A 13449-nucleotide genomic window follows, 5' to 3' on the forward strand; every position below is an offset into this window, starting at 1 on the left:
AATATATGGTGTGGGAGGCAAGTTGTTAGAAGCAGTGAAAAGTTTTTATCGAGGATGTAAGGCATGTGTACGTGTAGGAAGAGAGGAAAGTGATTGGTTCTCAGTGAATGTAGGTTTGCGGCAGGGGTGTGTGATGTCTCCATGGTTGTTTAATTTGTTTATGGATGGGGTTGTTAGAGAGGTGAATGCAAGAGTTTTGGAAAGAGGGGCAAGTATGAAGTCTGTTGGGGATGAGAGAGCTTGGGAAGTGAGTCAGTTGTTGTTCGCTGATGATACAGCGCTGGTGGCTGATTCATGTGAGAAACAGCAGAAGCTGGTGACTGAGTTTGGTAAAGTGTGTGAAAGAAGAAACTTAAGAGTAAATGTGAATAAGAGCAAGGTTATTAGGTACAGTAGGGTTGAGGGTCAAGTCAATTGGGAGGTGAGTTTGAATGGAGAAAAACTGGAGGAAGTGAAGTGTTTTAGATATCTGGGAGTGGATCTGGCAGCGGATGGAACCATGGAAGTGGAAGTGGATCATAGGGTGGGGGAGGGGGGCGAAAATTCTGGGAGCCTTGAAGAATGTGTGGAAGTCGAGAACATTATCTCGGAAAGCAAAAATGGGTATGTTTGAAGGAATAGTGGTTCCAACAATGTTGTATGGTTGCGAGGCGTGGGCTATGGATAGAGTTGTGCGCAGGAGGATGGATGTAATGGAAATGAGATGTTTGAGGACAATGTGTGGTGTGAGGTGGTTTGATCGAGTAAGTAACGTAAGGGTAAGAGAGATGTGTGGAAATAAAAAGAGCGTGGTTGAGAGAGCAGAAGAGGGTGTTTTGAAATGGTTCGGGCACATGGAGAGAATGAGTGAGGAAAGATTGACCAAGAGGATATATGTGTCGGAGGTGGAGGGAACGAGGAGAAGAGGGAGACCAAATTGGAGGTGGAAAGATGGAGTGAAAAAGATTTTGTGTGATCGGGGCCTTAGCATGCAGGAGGGTGAAAGGAGGGCAAGGAATAGAGTGAATTGGAGCGATGTGGTATACCGGGGTTGACGTGCTGACAGTGGATTGAATCAAGGCATGTGAAGCGTCTGGGGTAAACCATGGAAAGCTGTGTAGGTATGTATATTTGCGTGTGTGGACGTATGTACATACATGTGTATGGGGGTGGGTTGGGCCATTTCTTTCGTCTGTTTCCTTGCGCTACCTCGCAAACGCGGGAGACAGCGACAAAGCAAAAAAAAAAAAAAAAAAAAAAATCAAGTAAGGGGAACTGAAGGTTCCCATGAAAATGATAGAAATTTCTACACCTTCAACAGTGCTTTATCCAAAGCAGATATATTCATATTTATTCATTTCTATTATACTTTGTCACTGTCTTCGGCATTAGCGAGGTAGCACAAGGAAACAGATGAAAGAATGGCCCAACCCACCCACATAAAACATGTATATACTTAAACGCCCACACACACACATGTACATAAGTATACATTTCAACGTATACATACATATACACACACAGACACTATCTATTTATTTATACTTATCTTTATTTTGCTTTGTCGCTGTCTCCCACGTTAGCGAGGTAGCGCAAGGAACCAGACAAAAGAATGGCCCAACCCACCCAAATACATATGTACAAACATACACATCCACACACGCAAATATACATGCCTATACATCTCAACGTATACACACAGACATATATACACATGTACATAATTCATACTGTCTTCCCAACACAATCCCGCCACACATGAAATAACAAACCCCTCCCCCTCATGTGCGCGAGGTAGCGCTAGGAAAAGACAACAAAGGCCACATTCGTTCACACTCAGTCTCTAGCTGTCATGTAATAATGCACCGAAACCATAGCTCCCTTTCCACATCCAGGCCCGACACAACTTTCCATGGTTTACCCCAGATGCTTCACATGCCATGGTTCAATCCACTGACAGCATGTAAACCCCGGTATACCTCATCGTTCCAATTCACTCTATTTCTTGCACGCCTTTCATCCTCCTGCATGTTCAGGGCCCAATCACTCAAAATCTTTTTCACTTCATCATTCCACCTACAATTTGGTCTTCCACTTGTCCTCGTTCCCTCCACATCTGACACATATACCCTCATAGTCGATCTTTCCTCACTCATTCTCTCCATGTAACCAAACCATTTCAAAACACCCTCTTCTGCTCTCTCAACCACACTCTTTTTATTACCACACTTCTCTCTTACTCTATGATTACTTACTCGACCAAACCACCTCACACCACATATTGTCCTCAAACATCTCATTTCCAGCACATCCACCCTCCTGCGCACAACTCTATCTATAGCCCACGCCTTGCAACCATATAACACTGATGGAACCACTATTCTTTCAAACATACCCATTTTTGCTTTCCGAGATAATGTTCTCGATTCCAAACATTCTTCAACGCTCCCAGAACTTTCGCACCCTCCCCCACCCTATGATTCACTTCCACTTCCATGGTTCCATCCGCTGCCAAATCCACCCCGAGATATCTATAACACTTCACTTCCACCATTCTTTCTCCATTCAAACTTACCTCCCAATTGACTTGTCCCTCAACCCTACTGTACCTAATAACCTTACTATTATTCAAATTTAATCTCAGCTTTCTTCTTTCACACACTTTATCAAATTCAGTCACCAGCTTCTGCAGTTTCTCACATGAATCACCCACCAGCGCTGTATCATCAGCGAACAACAACTGACTCACTTCCCAAGCTCTCTCATCCACAACACACTGCAAACTTGCCCCTCTTTCCAAAACTTTTGCATTCACCTCCCTAACAACCCCATCCATAAACAAATTAAACAACCATGGAGACATCACACACCCCTGCCGCAATCCTACATTCACTGAGAACCAATCACTTTCCTCTCTTCCTACACGTACACATGCCTTAAATCCTCGATAAAAACTTTTCACTGCTTCTAAAAACTTGCCTCCCACACCATATATTCTTAATACCTTCCACAGAGCATCTCTATCAACTCTATCATATGCCTTCTCCAGATCCATAAATGCTACATACAAATCCATTTGCTTTTCTAAGTATTTCTTACATACATTCTTCAAAGCAAACACCTGATCCACACATCCTCTACCACTTCTGAAACCACACTGCTCTTCCCCAATCTGATGCTCTGTAAATGCCTTCACCCTCTCAATCAATACCCTCCCATATAATTTCCCAGGAATACTCAACAAACTTATACCTCTGTAATTTGAGCACTCACTTTTATCCCCTTTGCCTATCCCATATCATCAAACACATTCAACAAACCTTCAAAATACTCCATCTCCTTCTCACATCACCACTACTTGTTATCACCTCCCCATTAGCCCCCTTCACTGATATTCCCATTTGTTTCCTTGTCTTACACACTTTATTTACCTCCTTCCAAAACATCTTTTTATTCTCCCTAAAATTTAATGATACTCTCTCACCCCAACTCTCATTTGCCCTCTTTTTCACCTCTTGCACCTTTCTCTTGACCTCCTGCCTCTTTCTTTTATACATCTCCCACTCATTTGCATTGTTTCCTTGCAAAAATCGTCCAAATGCCTCTCTCTTCTTTTTCACTAATAATCTTACTTCATCCCTCCACTCACTACCCTTTCTAATCAACCTACCTCCCACGCTTCTCATGCCACAGGCTTCTTTTGCGCAAGCCATCAATGCTTCCCTAAATACATCCCATTCCTCTCCCACTCCCCTTCTGTCCTTTGTTCTCACCTTTTTCCATTACGTACTCATACTCTCCTGGTACTTCCTCACACAAGTCTCCTTCCCAAGCTCACTTACTCTCACCACTCTTTTCACCCCAACATTCTCTCTTCTTTTCTGAAAACATCTACAAATCTTCACCTTCGCCTCCACAAGATAATGATCAGACATCCCTCCAGTTGCACCTCTCAGCACATTAACATCCAAAAGTCTCTCTCGTGCACCTATCAATTAACACATAACCCAATAACGCTCTCTGGCCATCTGTCCTACTTACATGTGTATACTTATATATATCTCTCTTTTTAAACCAGGTATTCCCAATCACCAGTCCTTTTTCAGCACATAAATCTACAAGCTCTTCACCATTTCCATTTACAACACTGAACACCCCATGTACACCAATTATTCCCTCAACTGCCACATTACCCACCTTTGCATTCAAATCACCCATCACTATAACCTGGTCTCGTGCACCAAAACTACTAACACACTCATTCAGCTGCTCCCAAAACACTTGCCTCTCATGATCTTTCTTCTCATGCCCAGGTGCATATGCACCAATAATCACACATCTCTCTCCATCATCTTTCAGTTTTACCCATATCAATCTAGAGTTTACTTTCTTACACTCTATCACATACTCCCACCACTCCTTTCAGGAGTAGTGCTACTCCTTCCCTTGCTCTTGTCCTCTCACTAACCCCTGACTTTACTCCCAAGACATTCCCAAACCACTCTTCCCCTTTACCCTTGAGCTTCGTTTCACTCAGAGCCAAAACATCCAGGTTCCTTTCCTCAAACATGCAACCTCTCTCTCCTTTTTTCTCATCTTGGTTAAATCCACACACATTTAGACACCCCAATCTGAGCCTTCGAGGAGGATGAGCACTCCCCGCGTGACTCCTTCTGTTTCCCCTTTTAGAAAGTTAAAATACAAGAAGGGAAGGGTTTCCAGCTCCCTGCTCCCGTCCCCTTTAGTTGCCTTCTACGACATGTGAGGAATGTGTAGGAATTATTCTTTCTCCCCTATCCCCAGGGATAGAATAGGATAGAACAGGATACATTTCAATGTATACATACATATACATACACAGACAAATACATTACATATTTACATATTCATACTTGCTGCCCTTAGCCATTCCCGTTGCCACCCTGCCACACATGAAATGGCAATCCCCCCTCCCCCCACACACACGTGAGGTAGCACTAGGAAAAGACAACAAAGGCCACATTCATTCACACTCAGTCTCTAGCTGTCATGTGTAATGCACCCAAACCACAGCTCCCTTTCCACATCTAGGCCCCATAAAACTTTCCATGGTTTACCCCAGACACTTCACATGCCCTAGTTCAATCCATTGACAGCACATCAACCCCAGTATACCACATCGTTCCAATGCACTCTATTCCTTGCACGTTTCTCACCCTCCTGCATGTTCAGGCCCCGATCAAAATCTTTTCACTCCATCCTTACATATTTATTATTTATTTTGCTTTGTCGCTGTCTCCGCATTAGATGAAGTGCAAGGAAACAGACGAAAGAATGGCCCAACCAACACACATACATATGTATATACATACACATCCACACGCACATATACATCCTATACATCTCAACGTATACATATATATACACACACAGACATATACATATATACACATGTACATAATTCATACCGTCCGCCTTTATTCATTCCCACTGCCACCTCGCCACACATGAAATAAAAACCCCCTCCCCCTTCATGTGCGCGAGGTAGCGCTAGGAAAAGACAACAAAGGCCACATTCGTTCATACTCAGCGCTAGGAAAAGACAACAAAGGCCACATTCGTTCATACTCAGTCTCTAGATGTCATGTAATAATGCACGGAAACCATAGCTCCCTTTCCACATCCAGGCCCCACAGAACTTTCCATGGTTTACCCCAGATGCTTCACATGCCCTGGTTCAATCCTTCGACAGCACATCGACCCCGGTATACCACATCGTTCCAATTCACTCTATTCCTTGCACGCCTTTCACCCTCCTGCATGTTCAGGCCCCAATCACTCAAAATCTTTTTCACCATCTTTCCACCTCCAATTTGGTCTCCCACTTCTCCTCGTTCCCTCTACCTCTGACACATATATCCTCTTTGTCAATCTTTCCTCACTCATTCTCTCCATGTGACCAAACCAATTTAATATAAATGTCATGCATGGACCATTATGCTACTGCATAGAAAACATTACATGACATACATTACTAATACAAATACAAGAAAATATACTTACTGTCTTGATCTTTAATAAGAGTTCACTTATTCATCCTTCTTGCTATTATAGTTCTGTGTAATGCTCTGACAAAAATTATGAAATGAAAAATATCAACACATCACCTGAGACAGGGAATGATGAAAAATAAACATGTTATACTAACCTGGCAAGCTGAGCACGAGACTTATCACCAATACAGAGGATAGCTGCATTGGAGGCATCCTCTGCGAGCTCAGCTTTTATATGCTTGCAGATACTCGAGTGAATGGCACCACAAAGACCACGATCACTGCTACAAGCAATAATCAACTGGCTGGGTTTATCCTCCTCTGCCTTTACCTCTGCCTGTCATGTGTAAAGGAAGAAAGCATTTCATGAAACATCATGTATCAGATTTGTACACCTAAAAGATGTTTCAAAGAAAATAATTTTGTTAATCCAAACAAAACTTCCTCTAAAACTGGGGTGAGATATCAATGAGCACCCACAAGTCAGACCCTAACTGTACCTAACACAAGTCATATATGCCACTTGGCACAATTTAGTTCCTGCCTACCCAGAAGTGCCACCATATGTACTGCTCTAACTTTGCAAAGTTCCACAGTAAACACTTCTCACTATCATTCCACTTCCTCCTTGATCTGAAATGCTTCTCAATATCTTCTCCCATCTCAATCTCTGTATACCATTTACCCTTGTCCACCTCACTCATATACATTTTCCTTCACCCATTCAACTCCCATGCTTTCTGTTAATCAATAACTCCACAAGCTTCCTCTTTCTAACCATTCCTTTATGCTTTGTGCTTTGAGGCCATATTTAAAATGAAAAAGTAGCAAACCAGTACTCAACAGTTTGTACTGCATACATATCACTAATGTTCTTCACTTGGCGAATCATAGTATGATAGCATGGGCAAAGAGGTTATCTCACTCTCACATTGCTGTGCATACCACACCACTAACTTGCTGAATCCCATTTGATTTGGCAAGAAGTAACCAACTTCAGATAACCTCACGATCACAGCACAACACCCTGACACCACAGCAGCAACATCAAACAGGCAGCAATACGTTATGCAAAAATCTCCAATCACTCTTTTCACCAAGTACCAACATGAATCCAGCTGACACCCTCTAGTCACCTTGAATAGCTTAATACTCCCACTGAAGAAACAAACCCTTCTGGGCATCACTTACGACAGAAGAAATTCACTCCCCACACCAGCAACAAAACACACACACACACACACACACACAAAAAATACGTACTAAATGCCCTCAGAACATTAACTTGCACCAGATTTGGATATGAAAAAGAATCCCTTAACATTTTCTCAACAAACAATTCATCCACTCCACTTTAAACTATGCCTTAACTGCTAATACATTCCATCCTCTCAAAAGCAAATGCTATATTACAAAGCTTCAAATGACATAAAACTTAGCAGTGTTTTCAGAACAATCATTAGCTGCCTAACAACCACATACAACACCTACACAAGAAAGAATGCAGTAAAAATGAAATAACAATTGGATGGGATAAGGGAAAAAGAATTCTTCCTCCATATTCCTTGCATCTGTTGAAATTGACTAAAGGGGGCAGGAGCAAGGAAAATGGAACCCCCAGCCCCTTCTTGTATTGCAATTTCTAAAAGAGAGGACAAAAGGAGCCAAGCAGGGAGTGTTTACCCTCTTCAAAAGCTCAGGCTGTGGTGTATAAATGTGTGCAGATATAACCATGATGTGAAAAGAGGCGAGATAGGTAGCACATTTGGGGAAAGGAACCTGGATGTTCTAGCTCTGAGTGAAACAAATCATATGGGTAATGGGGAAGAATGGTTTGGAAATGTCTTTTGAGTAAAGTCAAGGATTGGAGACAGGACAAAAGCACAGGAAAGAGGGAGGGAGTGTGTGGGAGAGTGTAAGTAAATCTTAGACTGATGTGGATGACAGTGGATGGCAAGAGATGGGTGATTATCAGTGCTGATGCACCTGGCCATAAGAAGAAAGATCATGTGAGACAAGTGTTTTGGGAAAAACTGAGTGAGCGTATCAAAAGTTCTGATGTAAGAGACCAAGTATTAGTGGTGGGGGCATGGGATACTTAGTGTTAGGAAGGGGAATGGTCAACAGTTTGTGAGTTGTGTGCTGAAAAAGTATCGGTGATAGGGAACATAAACAAGTATATGTATGTGAGCAGGATAGGTGGCCAGTGGGCATTACTGGATTACATTCTTAAGGATAGGCATGCAAAGCAGACTTTAAGATGTAAGTGAGTAGAGAGGAGCAGTTGATGGACTGTCTTCTCACTATCTTGTGGAGTTGAGTGTGAAGATTTGTAGAAACATTCAGAGAAGAAGAAACACTGTTGAGAAGAGAGTGGTGAGAATAAGTGGGCTTAGAAGATAAACATGTAAAGAAATACCAAGAAAATGAGTGTAGAATGGCAAGTGGGAGTAAATCAGTAAGTGAAGCAAGGGAAGTGGGTTCTGGCATGTGCAAGAGATATATATGGCATGCGAAATGTGGGAGGCGGACAGATTAGAAAGGGGAGTTAATGAGAAGTGGGAAGTAGTAGCAAAGTGACTACTGAAAAAGAAAAGGGAGGCAATTGGGCAGTACTTATAGGGAAGGCATGCATATGATTAGGAATGTACATGAGAAAGCAGCAGAAGGTCGAGAGGATGGTGCAGATGTTAAAGAAGAGAGTAGTAAATGAGAGTTGGTGTCAATAGCAGTAAACTTTAGGGAGAATTAGATGATGTTTTGGAAGAAAAACAAGAGAACAAATAGGAACATAGGTGAAGGGAGCAAAAGAAGTGGTAACAGGTAGTAATGAAATGATGAGATGGAGTGAGTATTTTGAAGGACTGTTGAATGTACTGATGACAGAGGCGAGTGTAGGGTGTTTAGGTTGAGGTAGAATGCAAAGTGAGACAGTCATGGAGAGTGGTTTGGAGAAGAGATAAGAGAAGGTGAAAGCATTACAGCAGATGAAATGCAGCAAGGAGGATGGAGTGGATATTACTGCAGTTGAATCTATTTAGAAAGGAGGTGACTTGTGTTGTTGATTGGTTGATAATGATTTTCAATGTATGTCTGGGTCATGGTGAGGTGCCTGAGGACTGGCAGAGTGCATGTTTAGTGCAACTGTATAAGGGTAAGGGGGTGATGGATAAAGGTGAATGTTCAAAACAAGGAGGTACAAGTTTCCTGAATGCACATGGCAAGTTGTATGGGTGGTAGTAACTGAAAGGGTGAATGCATAAACAAAGCATCAAATTGAGGAGGCACAACGTTGTCCCAGAAGTGGTCGACGATGTGTGGATCAGGCATTTTCTTTAAATAGTGAAAAATATTACAGAAACAGATGGATTTGTAAATGGCATTTATGGATCAAGAGAGAGCACAAGAGGTGATAGTTGTGGGAGATGCCTCGTGGGAAGGTCTTTAGAATATAAAGTATGGGAGAAAAGCTGCATGAGGTAGCGAGAAGCTGTAATCAAAGGCATAAGGCAAGTGTATGATCAGGAAGAGAGGAGAGTTAAAGGTTTCAATAGAAGGTTGGTCTGTGGCAGGGGTTGTTCATTTGTTTATGGATGGGGTGGTGAGGGAGAAAAATGTGAGAGTCTTGGAGAGAAGGGCGAGTATGCAGTCTGTTGGAGATGAGAAGGCCAGAGAAGCGAGTCATTTGTTGTCTGCTGATGATACAGCACTGGTAGCCTATTCCAGTGAGAAACTACATTTGTTGGTGACTGAGTTTAGAAGACTCAGTGAAAGGAAGAAGTTGTGAGTAAATGTGAATAAAAGCAGGATTGAGGGGCAGGTTAGTTGTGATGTGAGTTTAAATGAAGAAAACTTGGAGGAAATGAAGTGTTTTAGATACCTGGAAGTGGCCATATCAGCAACTGGAACCACAGAAGCAAAAGTGAATCATTGGATGAGAGAGGCAAAGGTTCTAGGAGCACTGAAGAATGTGTGCAACAAGAAAATGTTATCCAGGAAGGAAGGCAAAAATGGGTACACAAGTCCTAATAATGCTATATATGTATGCGAGACATGGGCTATCTTATAGTATAAGGTTGTGTGGAGAAGGGTAGATGTTTTAAAAATGAAATGTCTGGGGACAATATCTGGTGTGAGGTGGTTTAATCTGAAAAGTAGTGAAAGAGTATGAGAGAAGTGTAGTAATTAAACGAATGGGGTCAGTTGAGAGCTGAAGATAGTATGCTGAAGTACTATGGATATATGGAGAGAATGAGTGAGGGAAGGTTGACACTGAGGATGTGTGCCAAAAGTGAAGAAACAAGGAGAATGCGGAGACCAAATTAGAGATAGAAGGGTAGAGTTTCTGAAAAAGATTTGAGCGATCTGGGCCTGTATATGCAAGAGGGTGAAAGGTGTACATGAGACACAGTGTACTGGGACGATATGGTATACTGGGGTCGACCTACTTTCAACGGAGTAAATCTGTCCATGTAAAGCATCCTGAGTAAACAATGGAAAGGTCTGTGGGGCCTGGTTGTGGACAGGGAACTGTGGTTTCGGTGCACTACACGAAATCTAAAAAATGGATGTAAACGGATGCAGCCTCTATTCATCTGCTCCTGGCACTACCTTGCTAATGCAGAAAATGGCGATCAGGTATGAAAAAAAATATTCAGAAAAAATGTAGAAGTAAATTATATAAAACCAAGTCTCACCTGATGTAAGCTATCATTTAAAGTGCCCACACAGCTGGCAACACAAATTTGATAATTTTGCACATATCCTTATAATGTATATGTAAGTATGCATAAAACAAGAAAATCAAATCAAAATGCACAAGTATCACAGTGATCGTCAAGCTGCACTCCTCTGACCAAGGTAGCTGTCTTTTCTTTCTGCCTACGCAAAATTGGACTACTGGCATTCCGTCCAAAAACATACAATCTCTCCTTGTCATACATAACACTTGACAACGCTTAACTCACAAAGCTCACTCTTCATAACTCTAGATGTTCCTGTAATGAGCACTATGCACTAGCCCTACCTTCTGGCAAAATGGTAAGAGCAGTAGATAGTAGGAGTAAGTAGGAACATTTAAGCAGGAGCATTAGGCAGAAGCATTTGGTAGAAGTACTAAGTAGAAACATTAGGTAGATGTAATCAGTAGGAACATTAGGAAGGAGCCTCTGCAAACACTGCACTACGGTTTCCCTCTGCCAGTGGCCTGTTAAGGGTGAGGCACTAAAGGATAAGAAGCAGCACCAGGGTTAACTAGAAATGGAGACTATTGCCATGGTCACCACTTAAGGGAGTTCCAAATGTAACTGGCATCAGAGACATAAATAGACATAGTATCACAATGCCAATATCAAACTTCTTAAAAGTAACAAAAATAACTCAATTCACTTTTTTCTACATTCATAAACTCAAAAGATGCAAGTGCTTAAAAGCTTATGAAATCAGTTGCAAAAAACTTATACTAATGCTTGGAGTACAATTGAGTTACTGAATCACCTTCTCATAGAAAGCAGTGGCTCCAGCACCATACGGTCGAGCAGGCTTTAATTCCCTTTCAGCTTTTGCATATTTAGCTGCTGACACCATCTTCATTGACTGCGTGATCTTCTGGATGTTCTTGACTGACTTCAAACGCAGGGCAATGGCCTTCAGGGTGGCCATCCCCCGCACCTGCTGCTGCCCACTATTTAGACATCAGTTAATTACAATGCTGTATATAAATCTCTTATCTTTTAAAACATACCTCAGTAAATGTACAAAACACTATCAATGTCTATATTCTGAATAAGATGTGATCTGATGAATGAAACATTTACTGAATAATATTAGGATAAATTACATAGGGGCCCAAGAATCAAAGCCTCTTACTTAGAGATTATCTAAGATTGAAATTCTGTATATCCAATTCCATACTTTACCTGCACTGAAGAGCCCTTCCCCATAATTATGTGCATTTGGTAAATCTAACCTTACACACGTCAAACCTTAAAGACAACAAATTTTCAATAAGGGCCAGAATGTCCTCACCATCCCATGTTAAATTAGTTGTACAATAAATTAATCGATACACGTGTCAATTAGTTTTACCTGACACTTTAGTCAAAATTCCCCATCATATTACTATTCCTGGGGAAAATAATTTTGTAACAAATCATACGCCTCTGGTTTATTACATACGAATACCATTAATGCACTTCACATCCAAACCAGTTATTCATATTGTGCCATTATACTCGTATGGTACCAAAACGAGCTTCAATACTAGCCTAGTAATATTTAAGTAGTGGCACATCTCTAATAACTATTTTACGTTTTTGCCAATAATTTTTAAGGCTATGATAGATATGACTAAGAAATATCAGCATACAAGATTTTCAGCTAATGAAACCCTTACCATCCCTACCATCCCATTATGTACCAATAAACTCATCCTTTATCCCTTTTCATCCCAATTTACACCTGTAAATCCATTTTCTGGTCATGTTTACATATTAGTGGATCAGCTGATGCCGACCGGCCATGGAGGCCATATTAAGTTTCTTTATATAGTACATAAAGCGCACATCACACAAGCTGGTTTTCGTTAACATCTTCATAGATACTTAGTTTCGAACACTGAAAGGTGTGTCAGTGGGTTAATCACTTAATATACATTCAAATTCTTACTTGTAAGGCACGAGAAGGGTAGCCCGGTGAAACATCTTGGTTTGGTAGAAGACCCGAAGAACACCGGGAGGGAAGTTGGGGCTTCATATGCGTCGACCAGCGTCTCGAGACCTTGAACACTGCTCGCTGATTCATTCATGGTTCATATTCTGTTTCATTCATCTAGTGGATAGTAACAGTAAATAGTCATTTCAAAAACATTTTGTTATGCAGTGAATGGCTCCAGGATGAGACTTCCATGCGGTGAAACTTTTTAAAACTTGACTGCTTCGCATTTTTCTAAACTAGTTATGTCTCACATATAAGCATGCAGCTGTATAATACAGAATTAGGTAGAACACTGAGACAAGTAAGAAAGCTTCATGTGGTTTGATTTATTTATAAACAATATGGAAAAGCTGATAAATGTGTAGTGTCTCTGGAAACAAACAATAAACTGTTGCAGTAGAGATTTCATAGGTGATTGAAGAATGTGTTGCGCAAACTGAAAGTGAAATGTTGCATTGACAATAATTACATCAAAAGGACAGGGTAGTGTACAACTCTCCACCCTCATCTTTGTCATCCCTTTTGGGCTTACGAATATTCTGAATGTCATAACAATAGGACACAACAAAAAGTACCTTATCCATTGCATTATTTACAGTAATGAAATTGAAATACAACTAGTTTTGACATGCAAAATCATACAATCTTACATAAAAACAAAGTCACCCTTGGAGCAAAATTTTTATATATTGCAAGAGTCACTTTAATTTTTCCATTATTAATC

General features: G+C 41.1%; 1 protein-coding gene across 2 annotated transcripts in view; it reads right to left on the bottom strand.

Annotated features, from left to right (window-relative positions):
- Window positions 1-12835, bottom strand: part of ATPsyngamma (ATP synthase, gamma subunit) — a 100849-nt gene extending 88014 nt beyond the window's left edge. Inside the window, exons 1-3 of one of the 2 annotated variants that reach the window (XM_071693980.1) lie at window positions 12678-12835; window positions 11508-11694; window positions 6167-6348 (exon numbers count right to left, since the gene is read on the bottom strand). In XM_071693980.1, coding sequence (XP_071550081.1) covers window positions 6167-6348; window positions 11508-11694; window positions 12678-12712 — 404 coding nt within the window. In that variant the 5' untranslated portion in view covers window positions 12713-12835. The remainder of the gene's footprint in view (window positions 1-6166; window positions 6349-11507; window positions 11695-12677) is intronic. The other variant, XM_071693971.1, reaches the window with a different exon arrangement.
- Between the last annotated feature and the right edge of the window lie 614 nt (window positions 12836-13449).

The sequence above is a fragment of the Panulirus ornatus genome, chromosome 4 (assembly GCF_036320965.1).
Source record: "Panulirus ornatus isolate Po-2019 chromosome 4, ASM3632096v1, whole genome shotgun sequence".
NCBI classification, from domain to species: Eukaryota; Metazoa; Arthropoda; class Malacostraca; order Decapoda; family Palinuridae; genus Panulirus; species Panulirus ornatus.